The sequence below is a fragment of the Camponotus floridanus genome, unplaced genomic scaffold, assembly GCF_003227725.1.
Source record: "Camponotus floridanus strain SB8 unplaced genomic scaffold, Cflo_v7.5 scaffold59, whole genome shotgun sequence".
NCBI lineage: Eukaryota > Metazoa > Arthropoda > Insecta > Hymenoptera > Formicidae > Camponotus > Camponotus floridanus.
The window spans coordinates 175,472-193,573 of record NW_020229758.1 but is presented as its reverse complement, the minus strand read 5'-3'; the positions used below and the strand labels follow the sequence as shown (position 1 = coordinate 193,573).

General features: G+C 33.8%; 5 protein-coding genes across 8 annotated transcripts; 2 read left to right on the top strand and 3 right to left on the bottom strand.

Moving 5' to 3' along the window:
- Positions 1-6: 6 nt before the first annotated feature.
- LOC105255989 (tRNA-dihydrouridine(47) synthase [NAD(P)(+)]-like) lies at positions 7-3,013 on the bottom strand. Its single transcript, XM_011265587.3, has 5 exons — positions 2,866-3,013; positions 1,156-2,377; positions 507-874; positions 294-422; positions 7-197 (listed from the first exon to the last, which is right to left on the bottom strand). Exons 1-5 carry the CDS (start codon positions 2,964-2,966, stop codon positions 125-127), a joined length of 1,893 nt encoding a protein of 630 aa, XP_011263889.2. The 5' UTR covers positions 2,967-3,013; the 3' UTR covers positions 7-124.
- On the top strand, positions 2,935-5,265 carry LOC105255990 (uncharacterized protein CG4449). Of its 4 annotated transcripts, none has more exons than XM_011265589.3 (7): positions 2,935-3,045; positions 3,556-3,658; positions 3,784-3,847; positions 3,973-4,132; positions 4,395-4,598; positions 4,700-4,844; positions 4,930-5,265. In XM_011265589.3, the coding sequence occupies exons 2-7, from the start codon at positions 3,598-3,600 to the stop codon at positions 5,229-5,231; spliced, it is 936 nt and encodes a 311-aa protein (XP_011263891.1). In that variant the 5' UTR covers positions 2,935-3,045; positions 3,556-3,597; the 3' UTR covers positions 5,232-5,265. The 4 variants fall into 4 exon arrangements, with proteins under 4 accessions (XP_011263891.1, XP_011263892.1, XP_011263893.1 ...); XM_011265590.3 differs by having other exon boundaries at positions 2,941-3,040; XM_011265591.2 differs by lacking the exon at positions 2,935-3,045 and adding an exon at positions 3,256-3,363 and having other exon boundaries at positions 3,973-4,069.
- Positions 5,266-5,589: 324 nt separating this feature from the next.
- Positions 5,590-8,313, bottom strand: LOC105255988 (V-type proton ATPase subunit E). The gene is made up of 5 exons (XM_011265586.3): positions 8,112-8,313; positions 7,381-7,556; positions 7,043-7,211; positions 6,718-6,901; positions 5,590-6,522 (listed from the first exon to the last, which is right to left on the bottom strand). The coding sequence occupies exons 1-5, from the start codon at positions 8,142-8,144 to the stop codon at positions 6,404-6,406; spliced, it is 681 nt and encodes a 226-aa protein (XP_011263888.2). The 5' UTR covers positions 8,145-8,313; the 3' UTR covers positions 5,590-6,403.
- A 71-nt stretch (positions 8,314-8,384) lies between these two features.
- LOC105255987 (parafibromin) lies at positions 8,385-12,033 on the top strand. Its single transcript, XM_011265585.3, has 4 exons — positions 8,385-8,575; positions 9,367-10,637; positions 11,103-11,244; positions 11,517-12,033. Exons 1-4 carry the CDS (start codon positions 8,445-8,447, stop codon positions 11,551-11,553), a joined length of 1,581 nt encoding a protein of 526 aa, XP_011263887.1. The 5' UTR covers positions 8,385-8,444; the 3' UTR covers positions 11,554-12,033.
- A 1,381-nt stretch (positions 12,034-13,414) lies between these two features.
- LOC105256001 (doublesex- and mab-3-related transcription factor A2) lies at positions 13,415-17,779 on the bottom strand. The gene is made up of 3 exons (XM_011265602.2): positions 17,540-17,779; positions 14,304-14,555; positions 13,415-14,171 (listed from the first exon to the last, which is right to left on the bottom strand). Exons 1-3 carry the CDS (start codon positions 17,747-17,749, stop codon positions 13,488-13,490), a joined length of 1,146 nt encoding a protein of 381 aa, XP_011263904.1. The 5' UTR covers positions 17,750-17,779; the 3' UTR covers positions 13,415-13,487.
- Positions 17,780-18,102: the final 323 nt, after the last annotated feature.

Genomic DNA, 18,102 nt, shown 5'->3' with positions numbered 1-18,102 from the left:
TCGCATTCAACATTACATTTTACCATGATCAATCCTTCTTTCTCTTATGATTCGCTTGTTACGAAGAATTGTATAAGAACATTATTCGACAATGTTTCTCTATAATTTTTTTCTGTAACAGATTTTACTTCCACGAATTTGCCTTATGCTTTGGTAAGAAATTGAATCCATCAGGCACTTTTCCGAGTAACATCTCGCTAAAAATAAATGAAATTATTAATAAATTGGTGATTATGTATGATTGACAATTGCTTCTCTCAATGAAAGCTAATAATCTTGAAAAATGGCCTTACGATAACTTCACCCAATCGGCGCAATTGGAACTGGCCATCAATGTCTCCATATCATCGCGACCTCTGTAGAATGGCGGCCTCTCGTTAATTCTTTGTGGTGGCCTTTCTAGAATTCCCACAGGAACATATCTGCAACATGTTTTAAAATGTAAATGCATGTAATTGAAAAATATTATATGTAACAGCTGAGAGAAATTCTTCTCTCGAACTTGCCTATGAAGGAAAGAGATCCATTCCAACATGAATCTTCTGGTGGTTTCGACGCCACGTGTATCGGATCCCCAATGTTCAAGCCCATAATTTGCATACTTCTTGAGAATATCGAATCTCTCTGTGCTCGAGATATCGATCAATCTTCTCTCTTTTATCTCGGTGAAGATCCATGGCTTAATCAACGCTCCGCGTCCGATAGTGATGCCTTGCACTGTACCGCAGATCTTTTTCATTCGCTGATAGTCATCAAAGGACAGAACATCGCCATTTCCGAATACGGGTATCGGCTGTGCTGCCAAAGCGCACTTCTCTATGTACTCCCAATTGGCCAGTTTTGTGTATCTTTGTTCACGGGATCTACCGTGAACCTGGAAGAATCGCCGAACATTAATAAAAGCTGAAAAAAAACAATCTTTTGATCTTTTCGAAAAAAAATCATGTATAATATATCTGATATCTTTTTCAAAGCGAGTAATAATTTCTTTTATATATAATATTTCTGTATGATTAATATGAATATATTTACTCTACAGTAATATAACATGTACACAACTTAATGTTGTATAAAAATTCTATTCTTTGGTGAGACAAACATAACTTATAAAAACGAGAATATATAAGGATATAAGAATAAATTCAGCACACTTACAGTAATCATAGATGCACCCCAGTCTCGAAATCTCGGCATCAATTTATGCGCAATCGGTTTATCTATGTAGACTCCAGTTCTGGTCTTAACAGTTAACGGTATGTCCAACACTTGACTAATAGACTTTACTACGCTCTCGAGTACATGCAATCGATTAAGCATACCACTGCCGCCGCCCTTTCTGTAAATCAGATCGATTGGACAACCGAGATTCAAATCGATGAAGTCCACGTCGATCTCCTGATTCAACAATTGGGCGCATCGCGTTAGTACTCCTGGATTATTGCCGCAAAGCTGTACACCAAAAATATCTTCGCTCTCATGTCGCTTTACTAACGCCCATTCTTCTTGTGCGGCTTTCAGAATCTTTGGGGCCAATGCCATCTCGCCACAGGTGATATCAGCCCCATACTCTTTGCAAATCCTTCGAAACGGCAGATTGCCCACTGTGGTTAAAGGACTCAGCAATATTTTGCCATTCCAGTCAAGCCTCTTCTTTTCTGTCTGTCGTAATTTAATTAAATCGCTGTCGTCCACAGGTCCGAGTTTCAATTCCTTCATATCATTATGTGAGTTATCAGAGTTAAAATTATTCGTTTGTATTTTGTCCTCTATTTCATTATCTGAACTATATAGTTGTGTCTTGTTTTTAGATGGATCGTTAACTTTGACGATCGCTTCCGTCTTTGAGAAATCAAAGTTGCGCTTGCGCAATTTATTTTGTAAATCTTTGGATAAGTGATTTTTTATGGCTGGTGGGCGGTTTATATATTCCTCGAATTTCTCCTCGTCAATAATGTTAAAGCCATCCTCGGTTATATGTCGCAAGCCCATTCTGCATGTAATGCCTCTTGGACATCTGCCAGTCAAATTGAAAAGATGGCATTCTGTAGCAATGTCTTTTGGTCGAATTTTCAAATACTCCTTCCGATTATGCAAAAACGTACAGCGTTGATTTAGGCATTTCTTTTCAGGTTCATCCACTGTTTGATCCGCAATCCAAGGACACAGGTGCAATTCCCTGGAGATTTTGAATGGAACCGGTCTGGCCTTATTTTGACCCTTAAGCTTTTCCTTCTTGTCATCCAATTTGAACTTCTTAACAGGTGTTTCATCCAATGCTGATGTATCTGCATCTTCTGTGCTTACAGATATTTTCTCCTTATCTATCTCTGTCAAGTGTTGTTCGTTTAACTGTCTCAAGTGATCCTCGATAACAAATCTATAATATCAGAAATATGTCAATTATGAGATAATACAATAAATAAAAGATAATGTAACAACTAGGTAACTGCTCATCATTCAGATATATAGTGAATTACATGCAAAAATTAATTTGCGAATGCAATGATATTCAAAATGTTTCAAACAATTTTTATGGAAACTATATAGAAATATTAATTAATTTATATATTTAATATGAAAAGGGATACTCACAACTTCTTATATTAAATAATATTTTAATTAAAATATTATTTAATATATAAGAAGTTGTGAGAATATAAATCCTTCAAGGTTTTAATATAAATAACAAAGATTTATAAGTCAAATGAATTTTTCTAATACGCTTTTAAACCATGTGACAAAGCCATAAGGTATAGAAACAATTTTTAAAGATTAAGAAGGAAATAAATACTTGGATTTATATTTATATAAAATTCACTGATAATCGAATAATTGACATAAGCCACGTGGTATATATCTACGTACTCTTTTTTTATGAGACAAACGCCTTTCTGTTTATCCTCGCCAGAATCGACCGAACAGTCTCCGCACTTCTCGTAATCCGCCATTTCTACGCACGTGTGCATCCACTCTCCGATGTAGAGATCAAGTGTAATTAATCTATGCAAAGATTCTGGAGGAAACTTCTAGCACAAAAGGAGTATGGTATTATTTATTCTTCACCTTCTTTCTATATAATATTATTTGTGTGACATTTTCTTTGTATGTATATAACGTATAACTATATTTTAATTTATTTTTTGAAATTTATTTGGAAATATAATTTGTATTATTCCTTGAGATGATTCTTGATGAGGATCGAAAGTTGCGCACTTTTTTCTCATATGGCAAAGTTAGATTAGGTTAGGTTAACGTCAGGTTAGAATTGGTTAGGATTCTTTCTAAGTTTTCACGATAGAAGAATCTCGTCGCGAAAGTCTCTTATTACTAGTTTACATTTCGGATTCAAAGTGAAGATATTAGGTATTTGCGATAAACTAAGATTTGTTTTCTTATTATCTCGAGCTAACGGAAGAAATTGATGAATTTTTGTTTATTTATAGTATTTATAGTATTTGATTTTGCAGAAGTCACACTTGACAGATAACTAATGTCTCAAGATTTCTGCGAATGAATATTTTATTATTCTAAGTTTATGAATTATTTATTTTCCAGGAAGTTATATGTCAAATTGTATGAATATTCATAATAGATAAGATGATGGATGTCTCTTCGGATGAAGATGATCCATACGCAAATTTTGCTGGTCGTTTAAAAGGTAATATTTTCTTCACTATATTTAATGAAAGCTGTGTGAAATATTATATTAAAAAGATATTCTATATGTAATATTTTAATTATATGAAGATACATAATTTTTATGGATATGATATTTGTTTTTAGCATTAAAAGAAAAACGCTTTAAAACAGAGGAACCTTCTGTAGAGATAGGAAATTTTTCCATCAAGTATGTATTTATTTAGTAATCATGAAAATTTATTTTTTAAAGTACAGCATTTGGTTAATATAACAGAACACATTGCAATTTTAATATTTTATGAAAAATATTTATAATTTCTTCTACTTCTTTAGCATTGAACAGCAAAGAGATGATGAAAAAACCAATGATAAAGAAATAAATGGTAAAGAAACATATGACAATGATGATACACAAACACAAAAGAGGATGGTAAGAAGTAGAAGAAATAAAGGTATTACTACTCGTGCTACTGCTAGGCACACTAGGAGAAGGGTAATTTTTTTTTTTTTTTTTAATAACATTTATATGTATATGTATACACATGTATACTATTTATCTTTCCAGTTCTCAAGTTTTTGATAATTATTGAAATGAGATTTTCAAATTTTAGCTTACATTATTTTCAGAAATAAATACTTTTATATTATGTTATATTTTATATGTTATATTTTTATATTATGTGTAAAATATATCAATGTTTGATACATAAGAAGGAGTATATATGTAATTTTCTTGATATATCAATATTTTTCAGCATCTGCCAGTTAATGATCTAGAATATGATGTGGATATAATTTCATTTGAAGAAAATCAATTGCCTGAATCAATTCCTGAAACCTATAATAATGATGTGATTGCATTGTCAGATGATGAAATTTCCACCAAAGATGACAATTATGAGATAACTATTAAAGTATTCTGGAGGTCAAACAGAATCGATCGATTAAATATGCGTAGAGTATGTATGTTTATTATTAGCTTGTAATATATTCTTGTGTCATCTTGTGTCTTATTATGCATTTGATACATATCTTTCTACATTCATCAATATTCTTATAGCATGACAATTTCCAAGGAATTTTTCAATATTATGCCGATTTGGAGAAAGTTTCTATGAATGAAATTCTAATCATGAAGAAAGATAAAATCATTAATCATACTGATACTCCAGCATCGCTCAAGCTTTCAGTTATAGATATACTTGGTATAAGCAAGTTATTGATTTTGCAATGATAATAATAATAATAATAATAATATAATCGTAAACGATTGTTTTGCGTTTTATGCAGATGGTGGAATAGTGCATCCAGGCATGAATACGTCAAAAGAATTATTAAAAGGGAAGAATAATGACGACGATAATGTATGTACTATTAAAGTACAAACTGCCAACAAGAAGCAATCGTTGATTATCTCACTTAAAAGGGATCAACAATTTAAAGCATTATTTGCTAATTGTGCCAGACAAATTGGTGTAAAAGAGAGTAGCCTCAAGTTTTATTTCGACGGAGAACAGATAAGCCCGACCGATACTCCGGAATTATTAGATCTTGAAGAAGAAGCATGTATTGATCTTCACATTTCTACATAATATGTAATAAAACCATAGTAAATCTTTCGTACAATTTAGCGAATCTTATAGTTTTCTTGCTTTAAGTATTTGCACTATATAATCTTTTGTTACCAATGTTAATTTATGTTATTATATAAATAAATTATATCAATTGCAAAAATATATAAGACTCACATAATCTAATAAAATAAAGGATATAAATCAACTTTTTAAATCGATTTCAAACTGCATTTAAATTATCAGCACTTTTCTAAGCAGGAGATACTTTTATTTATTCGCGCATGCTTCATTATATCATATTCATATGTATAATATGAAATATATATAGTACCTATACAAATTTTGCAAGAGTATTACGGGTCTAGATTTAAGAATATTTAACATTCAATGAACATAATATTGCAGCGAATAAAAATATTGGATAATTATACATATACATATTTATGTATAATTATGTTGTATGTAAACTTAAAAGACATATCCAGATATTGTGTTACATTATACTCTTGTAGAACTATTTTTCAAAGATATTCTTATACATCAACAATCAATAATCTATTCAATACATTATTATATTTATACATAATGTACATGATAACATACTAATATGCTCTATAAGTATATACATGTGTATCATACTTATATACATATAAAGCACATTCCATACTTTTGTTTGTACGATTCTGCACAATACCGACTGTACTATATTCTTCTTGCAATCGCTATTCATTTTAGCATAAGCAGTCAAAAACATCGATTATTATCATTAATATACATTTCGTTCGCGTTAACATTCCTAGCCGGCTGAAGAACTGACAAAGTACACTTTGTTTTATTTATGAACACCGATTTTTAACAGGTAATTTTAATAATTGATATACAATTACTTAACAATGCAATATTTGACATATTGTTATACTTTAATTTCACGATTACCTGTTGGAGTAAAGGATAGGAAAGATAAAAGATTAAAAAGATGTCTTTGGAGAGCAATGTACAGTTTACAACTATTCCAATGATAAATATTGCACAGTAATCCATCAAATACTTTCATCAAAAATATTAAACAAAGAATTTCGTTAATTGTACTAATTTTTTTCTACACAATATTTTTTTTGATAATGCTATAACAATCTGCTGTTAAATGGGAATGTTTTAGAGAATTTCAAGTAACCGTTGAAGAAAATAATTTAATCATTAAATTTACGATTAGGATTAACACCGAACAGAGCGATACGGATTTCGGGTACCAACTGTTGCGCTATCAGCTCCAATCTGGTTTCCAAAGTATTGCTGATTTTTATGCGCCCTGTAAAATGATTAAAGATTATTTGGTGTATCGATATATTAATTAAATATGTAATAATGCGCCAAATATATAACTGTCTTATTAAAATCAAACAAAGTTAGAATTCCAAGATTTTACTGTAAATTTATACAACATATATTTTCTAATTATTTTTGTGGTAATGATTAATGCAACAAAAATTTTTTTATGTAATACCTTTGGATGCTAATAGTTCTACACCTCCACAGCTTTCATTGGATAAGAAATTATCGGAATCAATTTTGAAGGTAACATCCTTCTTAGTCTTCTGCTTATATTCTTGCTGAATGGAATTAAGAAGAGATTCCACGAGAGGTACATCGACTTGACGTACACGAAGAATAATGTTTGATTCTGTTAGCTGCACAAACATACAACACAATATATCACAGAAATAATTTACAATTACATTAAATTTGCTTTTGCAATTTTTATATTAGTTATAATAAAATTATAAAAATTGTAACAGCAAAACGGATATTTAAAATTATATAAATATTACTTGATAAAGGCCTTGGATGATTAACAGCTGAAGGATTTCCCCATATTGTGCAGTATTATGAGTTACTTCGCCTAATCTCTTTCTAGCTTCATCAAGAACATTGCGTACATGATCTTCACGTACTTTTAAAGCCTTCAATCGGGCTTGATTGAGCATATTTGAGGATTGTCTATAAGAATAAAAACATGAATAATAGTAGCATGTATTTAGAGGTCTTTATAATTCTAACAATTTTTTAAAAAAATTATAAAATAATCAAATTTTTCTTAATATTATGCATAGATTAATATAAATTATTATATTATTATATTTAAGGGTAATATTTTTCTTATACATACATCTTCTTTTGTAGCTCAACTTGTTTTTCCTTTTTCTCATAATATTCCATTATCTTAAGACGCTGTTGTTGTACCAGACGTCCCTTCTCAATATTAAATTCCTCTTCTGCTTTGGCATCTATTTCTTCTGCCTTTTCATTGGCTTCTTGTTCTATGAAGGCCATCATATGCTTGATCTGTAATATAGCAATATATTTTTTTAAAATTTGTTATAATAATAAATATATAAAATTTAGTGTTTGCAGATCTTTCCAAGAGGCTTTTTAATATGATATCCTTTTATCAGGTATGTATATAATAGATTAGATAAAAATATATATTCTTTAAATATCATTATGTAGTAGTCGAAAGTTTAATCTTGTTTGATTATAAAAAATAAGTTTCCAAAAATGTCAGATACATTCAAACACATGTAAAAAGAAAATTTGTCCGACGAAACGTCAACTGTTATCAAAATTTTACAAATGATTATTTATTGATCCGACTTTTCTCTAAAAGCCCAAACTTACTTCACTTTCTATTTCTGATTTATACAAGATACAATTTCAAAATTTACGAATCCTATATAATATAGCACAGATATCAAAGAAGACATATATTTAACGAAAAACAACAGCATATTAATAAATAATCGTAAAGATATTAATAGAGCCCGAGAATATATACGATACTCGCTATAAGCGATGTCAGAGACAGAAGTTGCGAGATAGCCAGGATTTCTCTTTATTAACCTGCTTTTGAACATCCGCGTCGCTGAGTGCCATGATGAAGTCGTGGGTGTTCTCTCCTCGAAGAGTTAAACGAAGAAATTCGTCGACAGCTACACAGCTCGAGAATCGCGAAGAGAAGAGAAGTCGAGTCAACGCCTAGAACGGCACGTCAATTCTCGCGTAACGTCGGTCATATGACTCGAAAATGTGACCGAAACGTTCCGAAACGCACACGCAAACGCGACAACCGCGACCTCGAGCGGCAGCTCGTCTCGTGCGAACGCGCCTTTACGCGTTGCGCGTGCGGCCAGAGTGCGGAATACAGCACGATACACATCAGTTCAGATCGCGATCATGGCGGATCCGTTGAGTCTGCTACGACAGTACAATGTCAATAAGAAGGAGATAATCGAGCGCGAGAATCAGATCATATTCGGCGAATTTTCCTGGCCGAAGAACGTCAAGACCAATTATCTGACCTATGGGTGAGCGTTTATCTTTGGATTAATATCGGAATCGGTTCTCGCGTGACCGCAATCTGCGTGTGCCCGACTTCCATCTTTAAAGGGAGAACAAGCGAGGCAGCGAGGGTGGACAGAAAGAGAGAGCATGAACCTGTATACGAGAATTCGTGAGATGATAAATAAACAAATGCAATTCGAAATTAATGTTGTGCAAAGTGTGGACGAAAGTCGGAAATCATGTTAGAAGCGCGAATATTTATTTTATCTGCAATTCTTTTCATCAAGGCATCTCCTGAAAATTTGAATCTTAAGACTAAAAATTTCTACTTACAGAATTTGTATTCTTTTTCACTATTGCTTTTTATTTTTGAATCGGGTTTTTCAATAATGTATATTTTTTTAATAATGTATAATAATTTAATTTTTAACACAGATTAATTAATTCTTATTTTGAAGTAATTTAATTTGAATTTTTCTATCTCAGTTATTGCTAGTCTTCATTATGAGACTGTTTATTTTAAAGTAGATTTCTACTTCTTTATGTTCGTTCTATCTTTAATTTATAATTAAAATTAAATTATTATTAAGTGATTAATATATTTTAACAATTTAACTTTTGATTTGATATCTGTCTCTCAATTGAAACACAAACATATGTTCATAGAAAATAATTTATATCAAAAGCTAGGGGTTATATATTTATATCTTATTAAAAGAATACGGAAAGATACATATATATTTATAATGAAAATGTATCTTATGCATTTTGCAATTAATATTCAAAAGACACTAACATTTCTCTCTGTTTTTAGATCCGGAAAGGAAGGCACACCTAAAGAATATTATACCCTCGAGTGTCTCTTGTTCCTGCTCAAGCATGTCCAGCTCACACATCCAGTATACGTGCGACAAGCGGCCGCGGAGAATATCCCGGTGGTACGTCGACCTGACAGAAAGGATTTGCTGGCCTATCTCAATGGCGAGACCGCTACATCAGCCGCCATAGATAAATCGGCACCATTGGAGATTCCAACGCAAGTGAAACGCGCCGCCGAAGATGGCCTGGAGAGCGGTTCGTCGAAGAAACCCCGCTTCGAGGAGACTCACGTGCAGAAAGTAAAGGAACAGCTGGCCGCGCGTCTGGATGCTCCTAAGGAAGCGTCAGTTACCGTCGACAATATCAAATCACTCTCGGAAGCGATGTCGGTGGAGAAGATCGCCGCCATCAAGGCGAAACGCTTGGCGAAGAAGCGCACTACCATCAAGGAGAATGACGACATTGGTATGGGCTCGGATCTGCGTGTTATTCTCGACATGGATGTGGACGATACCAAGGACATCGTGTCGCGCGAGCGACAGTGGCGGACCCGCGCTACGATCCTGCAGAGCAGCGGTAAGATCTTCGCGAAGAACATCTTCGCGATCCTACAGAGCATTAAAGCGCGCGAGGAGGGTCGACAGAAGGGCCCGGCTGTGCCCACGCCGATGGTGACGCCACGTTCGACACCCATGCGACCCCTGCCGCAGCCAGCCGTGTACAATCGTTACGATCAGGAGCGTTTTATCCGGCAGAAGGAGGAAACGGAAGGCTTCAAGATCGACACCATGGGTACGTATCACGGCATGACGTTGAAATCCGTGACTGAGGGTACAAATCCCGCCGTGAGAAAACCACCGACCAATCCGTCCAGCACGCCGACTTCCGGTTTATTGCCCACCTCCGCCGCAAAGTTGACGCCTCAGCAAGCCGCGCAGAACAAACGACCCAGCCGAACACCCATCATTATCATTCCTAGCGCAAATACGTCTCTCATCACTATGTATAACGCCAAGGACATTCTTCAGGATTTGAAGTACATTAGTAACGAGGACAAACGAGCGCAGGGTTGTAAACGCGAGAATGAGGTACTTCTTCAACGGCGTAAGGAAGGTGGCCTAACCGTGCCATATCGGGTTGTTGATAATCCGCAGAAGCTCACCAATGCCGACTGGGAAAGAGTCGTTGCTGTATTCGTCATGGGACCAGCGTGGCAGTTTAAGGGTTGGCCATTTGATGGCAATCCAGTAGAAATCTTTTCGAAAAGTACGTATCTTTTTATAGAATTATAGATAACAAATTAGATGAATTAAGCGTTTTATTATATTGGAAGGTTACATTAAATACATTTATAAGCTTTTAAAATTTTTGCAGAACGAGAAAAATATATATATATATATATATATATATAATATATATATATATATATATACATATATCAATATTTCGTTATATTCAAAAGTTTAAAACATCCTGAAAAAGAGATCAATTTTACTTGCCAATATTCTAAATTTATATGTATAATTTTATTTAATATTTAATATTTTTCTTAAATAAAATATATGTTAATAAATAAATATCAATATTTAAAAAATAAAATAATTATATGTATATATATATATATATAAGAAAAATATATAATTTTATCTAAAATTATAAGACGCTCATCACAAACAATAATAGTATCGTATTTCGAACGTAAGCACATGTTATCTCTCTTCTGTCTTACAGTATGCGCATTTCACTTGAAATATGATGAGATGAGGCTGGACGCGAATGTAGCACGTTGGGCGGTCACGGTGATCGAATTGAGCCGGACAAAGAGGCACTTGGACAGAGCAGCGTTAATGATATTCTGGGAACATCTTGATAAGTGAGTACTTATAAATGTAATTTTTTATCATGTGTACATACACATACCCACGCACGTATCAATCTAATGTAATTTTATCTCTGAATTTTTTAATTAAACTGATATTAATTCTTTGCTTATTATTATCAACTTTTAATTTGATGTAATTTATATTTTAAATTCTCTTATGATTTTATATAAGTAACAATTTTTATGTTTTCATGTGTAGGGATAGTTACACGTTTATATTATTATATCCGCGCGAATTTAAGATATAAATTCTATCTTTGCAGACATATGATCAAGAACAAGCCACATCTTCGTTTCTGAATCCTAATACATGATTCAGATTTGTATAAGTATTCTCAATATTTTTTAGATATTTTCATAAAGAGTTGTACATACGGTTCGAAAAAATGTAACATATATATATATATATGTATATGTATATCTACATAAATATAAATGCGTATCATAATGCGAAATCGAATCGAATTTAATTGACGTATCTCGGCAACGTACGAATAATTACATTATTTGATAATTATCATTTAATAAAAAAAACATTCATTTTTTAAGCGTAGTAGATTTTTAGATTGTAATGTCTAGCAGCGAATCTCGACTCGTTTATTGTTTGTAATCAATTTACCCGCCGAGAGATTTATCATCCTGTTTGTGATTCAACACATATTCTGACGCGTATAGATTTAGTATATCGATTATAATTAGCGCGAACTGATGTGCCTGTTATTGATAATTAATAAAACATCAAGTTAAGCAATTTCTATTCTTGATTGAGAATATATAAAGGTTGCGTGTGATATGTGTCCTGAAAAATTTACCTATCTATCCATCTATGTCAGTGGGGAAAAAAATATATCAATAATTTTTACAATTTTCCGCTCACGCAAGATTTGTCCACGTAATAGAAATTTAATAAATTAGTTTGATATATCGCGTAGAAACGGGAGTCAACTCTCTGGAATGATTAATCATATGATGAAGTTTATCTGAAAGATGTATTATTTATGTTGTTTTGAAAACCATCAGAAATTGGAAAATATAATTTTCATTTCCAACATTATTGTTATTTATATGATTAAGATTGACAAAATTATATCCATTTTCGAGACTACAAGAAATTAATATTTTTCACATTTATTAATCGAACATGATAACGTAAGTTGTGTAAAAAAAAATCCAAGTAAAAATTATTCATCTACAGTGTCAATGGAAAAATTAAAATTCTTTGCACGTGCGAAACCTTCGCATTCGCAATTTTGATTCAGCTGAAAAATTTTAATTTTAACGACTGCACCGACGTTGATTGTAAATGAACCGTAATTAACTTTCATTCAACGTGTCAAATCCATTCATTCTGTGCGTTCAACGTTAAATGCAATCATTCACAATTTTTTAGTTTTAATTGTAAAAGGGTCGAGTGTTGTATAAGTATAAAAAAAATTGCGAAGTGATGAAAAATGATGACGAAAAATTGCCTCGACCAATTCTCTCAAGCGAGCAGGAAGATTACATTTCGACGGTCGATAGCGGTATTAAATTTCTTCGCGCGTGCTTTGTAATTCGAAACGCGATGCCGCCGAGATCTTCCCGAGGGAGAAAAGACGAGACGAGGATTCACGAAATAAGAGGGGAGAGGTTGAGGATACGGCAACGTACGGTATTTTCTCCTTCCCTGAAAAACCAAAGCCAAAGTAAATCGCTCGCGGCGCGGCTTCGACTACGGTACGATTGACCAACCGGTGTTGTTTATACACGATGGTGGATCAAATATTTCTAACTAGATTACCGCCGCCCTATTACTTCGACAAATACGACGAATTTACCCCCAATGGTATCTGCGATTCCGTCCCTATTGTTGAGTCCGCGATTGCTTCGCGTTTCTTTTCAATTATCGCGTTGTTTCCTCTTTCTCCTGCGCCCAGAAAATTGTCACTTTTTCTTTTATGTAATAATTAAAAATCGGTCGACATATGTAGAACGAAATTTCATGTACCAATGTATATCTTTACCCTCGCTTTTTTTATAACTTCTATGCAACTATCATTTTTCAATCAAAAAAAAAAGACACGAGCCTTTGAAATATGGCCAAAAAATTACGAAGTTTTAATTTTTTATTTTTTTTTTATGAGACTTTCTTTAACGAAATTAACATCAAGAGATTTCCTTCTCCAACGATTATCCGAGATAAATATTTCTCTTTTCTTAATCTATTTCTTAACTATATTCTTCAGAAAAAAGATTCATGCAAATTTGTAATTGCACTGCGCGCAATTCGGCTGCACGCAAGGGATGCCTGGCAGTACGGCAGGTGGAAGATGATGAAGGATGCCAGCTGATCTAGCAGCCGACAATCGATCTGCCGCCACTTGCGCGCACAAGTGCGCGTCTCTCAGTTGTTGTTGCACGGGAGTAAAATAATTGTTGTAGCGAAAATTTAGCGCAACGGCCTCCTGAGGCTCGGCTGCGGTTTTCGCGATCGGCAGATCGGTACCCTTGGCGAGCTGCTCCGCGGTCGGCAGGATGTTCAACAGGCAGTAACCCGCGTCCCCGTAAACGTTTCTGGACAGGCTGGTATAGATCGGTGCCAGCATCGTACCGGAAATCGGTTGCTGTTGTTCCCCAGGACCGCTGTCGACGCTGATCGTCGTCTGCGGAGGTCGAAAGGCCGAGGACGCGTGACCAATAGTGGATATGGCTGGTTCAACGATACCCAGGCTATCGCTGGCAAAGTACTCGATCGCCTTCAGCAGATCCTGGCCGCAGCGTTGCAGCACCAGTTGCAAGACCGACAACTTGGTGTTCGGGAAGAGACGGGCTAGAGTTTCCACGGAGGTCTGAGACACCGGGATGGATTGTTTGGAACTCTCCAGCTTGCTCGTATCGAAGAGAAGACTTTTGGATTTCGAACAATTTTCCAAGTCGTCCTAAGAGTGAATTATAAAAGATAATTATGGTGAACCGTGTTTGCATTAACGATGTTTAATTAACAAACTGAATTGAATGCGACTCGAGTACTCTTATTTTGCGTCTTTTTTTAAATTTTATTTTGTACGTACAGAATAATTTTGCAGACGAGAAGCATCGTTGGTCGATGCACATGGAAGATCCTTGGAATCCTCGGGAATTTTATCGAGTTTCTTCGAAGTGAGAATTGCATCTTCATCTTGATTCACCGTTGATTTTGGCTCCGTCACAGACATTCCGAAGATCTTCCCTGGCGGAAGTCGATCGAGCTTCTGTCCGGTCGCTACCTTTGCCATTTTAAGGGCGATCGCGTCCTCCGCAGCTTGCTGTCTCTTTAGGGCAACCTTGTCGAAAATAGCTGTTTCAATCCATCTCGAATGGAAAAATTTTAATTATAAAATGAAACCAAATACGTGGTAATGACATAGTTTAATAATACAAAATGTTAAAAAATAAAGACAAAAAGCAAAGAAGTCAAGCGCGGATGTGATCATAAAAATAGTTTATTATAACATTTTTTAATATAATTATAAATAGTTCCGGACATTTCGATCTACTTTAGAATTATCTTTAGCAATAAGGTAAAAATACTCAGCGCATCAAAAAAAATTTATATAGTAAAGAGCTTTTATTAGCCTTTTGTTTTTATTTCTTGATATTGGAAAAATTAAATTTAAATTCTTCCACGCTGTTTAAAAGCAAATGAATTTTAATACAGAAGATTACATTATCTCGTAAATATAATTTATTAAAAATAAGAGATGCAAAAATCTTTAAAAGAAAATTTATAATACTGGAAATTATTTTATTAAGAAAAAATAATATATACATTATATATATATTTTTAATTATAATTGAAATGCATTCTAAGTAACAAACAAATTTTTAAACATCACGCTACAACAAGATATTCTAGTATATACTTCTTTTCGGGCTGATTAAAAATTAATTACAGAGGAATAAAATAACGAAGATTGAAACGAATAAAAATATGATATTGATCTGCGGTTCTACATAACATAATTAATAGAGAGAAGCACATATGTCATATATAAATCCTTATAGATAGCAAGTATATAGAGATCGAATCGTGATGGATCATGACTTATAAATGGACCCGTCGCTTATGTACGGGGCGCATTTACCGCGCTGTTATTCCAAGCTGGACCACCCGCAATAATCTTTCACGTCGCTGATGCCGAGAGAATCTACTAACCGCTTCTTCGTTCCATTTTCTCCAATCTCGTTCGATCATTGAAAGGTATAACTATCCGATTTCATTCGGCCGATCACATCGCCACATGTTCTTTCCGACTCGCTACAATAGCATTTGCTACAAAGAGTCTCATTTACAGAATATGAATCAAATAATATAATTTAATAATGTATAATATATTAATATATAATATACATATAATTTATATATATATATATATATATATATATAATTTATTAATATAAAATATAATGTTATATATAATATATTAATCATTTAACATAATACAGTATGTCTGTTATATTAATATATCATCATTATATATATTAATATCACATAATAGTCATTATTTCGTGTCACATAAAAGTGATATTTTCTGATATTTTCTGAAACAACGTTTCTCAAATATTGTAACCCCCATGATTCCTTAAAATAAAAATAATAAAATTAATATTTTATCCCCCTAACAAAAATTTAATATTAATAGAAATTTATATAACCGATTATAATTCAAACAGTTTTTATTTAAAAAATTTGACTTTGAACTGTAATTTTTTAATAAAGTAGTTCTTAAATGTGTCCAATTTTTAAATAAATGTTCTTATAAATGTGTTTAATTAAATATGTGTTTGTTCTTCTCAGAAAATGTATTTTATTCCTTTTACATAAAATTAAGTTGTTTTATTTTGCAATTCCATTGATATGGTTTCCCAGTTTGAGAAACGCTGCTCTAAAGGATGAAAGGTTTTTTCATGAATTTTTGGTGAGACTTGTCGGATTGCAAAAAAACGTAAAACGTAAATGCCATAAGCGTGTTCGTTTATGTAGAATTCAGTAAGCCGCGTACCCCCAGTATAATCCCGATAATATTACTTCTCCGAGTGATACGGTCGCGTTAATCATCGCGGATTACAGAGTTCGCGTGAAACTTTCTCGCGGCAAAACCGCGCGCGGTTTGCTCGGCCGTACACCGGCAATTATCGTTAGATGGATGATCACGGGCGTGTATTTTGTTTTTGACCGCAACCCCACCGCGAGTTTCTCGCATCGACTATTTTCGTTTCAAGATACCAGGGGTAGCGCGAACGTTTACCGCATCGAGAGTCTCGCCGCAAACAAAGTATCGAGTGTCATAATGCCTATGCAAACAGAAATGAAACGCTATACCGAGCGTTAATGGATTTAATTTATCTCGCTGTCCCCTCTCCCTTCTCCCCCCGCTTTCTCCTCTTGTCGCCTGTTTCCGTCCTCTCGAGAATGAGAATCGAGCGGCGATATGTTGCATTATGCATACGATCATATTGCCAAATTCGAGAGATTGATGACTTTAGCCATTATTCATTTGCGATTATTCCGACAAAGATTTGAAAAATGCCACTTGAGATGAAATCTTAAATCCTTTCGTGATTAATTTATTCAGCGTCAATTTTTCTGACAAAAAGAGAATGAGTGAAAGAAATTATAAAATTGAAAGAAGAAAATAAAAATGAATTTTCTCGTGTAATAACGCATAATTTAAATATCGTTGCTGTTAGAAATTGCAATTTGCAGAATTAAAACCAGAGGGCTCGCAGCTTTTGTTTTTCATCTGCTACGCAATTTGATTTCATGATATTACCTCTTTTTTCGAAATAAATGAATTAATCACGGCATGAATTTAAATTTTTCTTTTTTTTTTTTTACAGAAAGGAACTGTGCGCGAGATTCTCTTTCCATCAACAGCTTGACAATAACGAGCTCCGATCGGACGTCCCTTTAAATATCGAGGGTGAATCGTGCGAAATAAAATATCGGAGGCGCGTTAATTACGCTCAATTGCGCGTGCAGCGAATTGACATTTTTCTTTCACATTTTCCTTACGTTGCTCAAAGCGCAAAGATAATTCTCGCGCGTACTAAATTAGTAGACTGCGAGAGTGAAGCAAGAATACGTGACATTCTTGCACTCGCGAATGGTATTCGCTTCAGATTTGACATTTTCGTAATTTTTTAATATATTCGAGTAAATGAAAATGAGAAAAGAATTGTAGAATTGTAGAATTTATTTTTAGATTAAAACAAAGAAAGAGGGAGGATTTTCGATCGTTTAACCGATTTGGAGATTCTTGCTTACCTGGGCGGCCATCACACGCTGCCGTTCAGCGATCAGTGAACATTTAGGGCACAGGCATTCCCGGTAACGACATTCTCGCTTGTGACCCCGCAGCCACGAGATGAGACCGTGATTTCTGCAACGAGCGCATTTCGGTCTCCTCTGTTTACTGTCCGTTCCCTCGTTGTTCTCGTTGTTTTCCACCCTATTCTTGTTTCTGCCACGAAGCATGGTGATGTTTCCCCGCGAATTGAATATTGATTGATTTTTTTTACTTATTTCCGATCGTTCATATATGCTTTATCACACACGAATGTCATAGAATCGTATCAATAAAAATATTTCGATTATTTTATTTATCTATATTCGCGCCCGTCTTTACTATAAATACTCGAAAAGTATTCGAATAACGAGCAATATTCGCGTCGCAACTTTGTTGTTAGAATTATTGATATGCATGTAGAAAATTTTCTTTTGAATTGGTAGTTGAACATTGACAGATAAACATCCACACGTTAATCATATGTGAATATATACTGAAACTTTTAACAATTACGTATGTAAATGATTAATTATGGAAAAAT

Bases quoted from the DNA above. Each gene is read 5' to 3' on its own strand.
- LOC105255990 (XM_011265589.3), top strand. From the start codon at position 3,598: ATGATGGATGTCTCTTCGGATGAAGATGATCCATACGCAAATTTTGCT. The intron at 3,659-3,783 runs GTAATATTTTCT...ATTTGTTTTTAG, and splicing joins TTTTGCTGGTCGTTTAAAAG to CATTAAAAGAAAAACGCTTT. The intron at 4,133-4,394 runs GTAATTTTTTTT...AATATTTTTCAG, and splicing joins CTAGGCACACTAGGAGAAGG to CATCTGCCAGTTAATGATCT.
- LOC105256001 (XM_011265602.2), bottom strand. From the start codon at position 17,749: ATGCTTCGTGGCAGAAACAAGAATAGGGTGGAAAACAACGAGAACAAC. The intron at 14,556-17,539 runs GTAAGCAAGAAT...ATTTTCGACAAG, and splicing joins AGCGTGTGATGGCCGCCCAG to GTTGCCCTAAAGAGACAGCA. The intron at 14,172-14,303 runs GTACGTACAAAA...ATTCACTCTTAG, and splicing joins CTCGTCTGCAAAATTATTCT to GACGACTTGGAAAATTGTTC.
- LOC105255987 (XM_011265585.3), top strand. From the start codon at position 8,445: ATGGCGGATCCGTTGAGTCTGCTACGACAGTACAATGTCAATAAGAAG. The intron at 10,638-11,102 runs GTACGTATCTTT...TCTGTCTTACAG, and splicing joins AGTAGAAATCTTTTCGAAAA to TATGCGCATTTCACTTGAAA. The intron at 11,245-11,516 runs GTGAGTACTTAT...CTATCTTTGCAG, and splicing joins TTCTGGGAACATCTTGATAA to ACATATGATCAAGAACAAGC.
- LOC105255988 (XM_011265586.3), bottom strand. From the start codon at position 8,144: ATGGCACTCAGCGACGCGGATGTTCAAAAGCAG. The intron at 6,902-7,042 runs GTAATATTTATA...ATGTTTGTGCAG, and splicing joins TCATCCAAGGCCTTTATCAA to CTAACAGAATCAAACATTAT. The intron at 6,523-6,717 runs GTATTACATAAA...ATCATTTTACAG, and splicing joins AGAACTATTAGCATCCAAAG to GGCGCATAAAAATCAGCAAT.
- LOC105255989 (XM_011265587.3), bottom strand. From the start codon at position 2,966: ATGCACACGTGCGTAGAAATGGCGGATTACGAGAAGTGCGGAGACTGT. The intron at 875-1,155 runs GTAAGTGTGCTG...CGATTCTTCCAG, and splicing joins GGGGTGCATCTATGATTACT to GTTCACGGTAGATCCCGTGA. The intron at 198-293 runs GTAAGGCCATTT...ATTTATTTTTAG, and splicing joins GCCGATTGGGTGAAGTTATC to CGAGATGTTACTCGGAAAAG.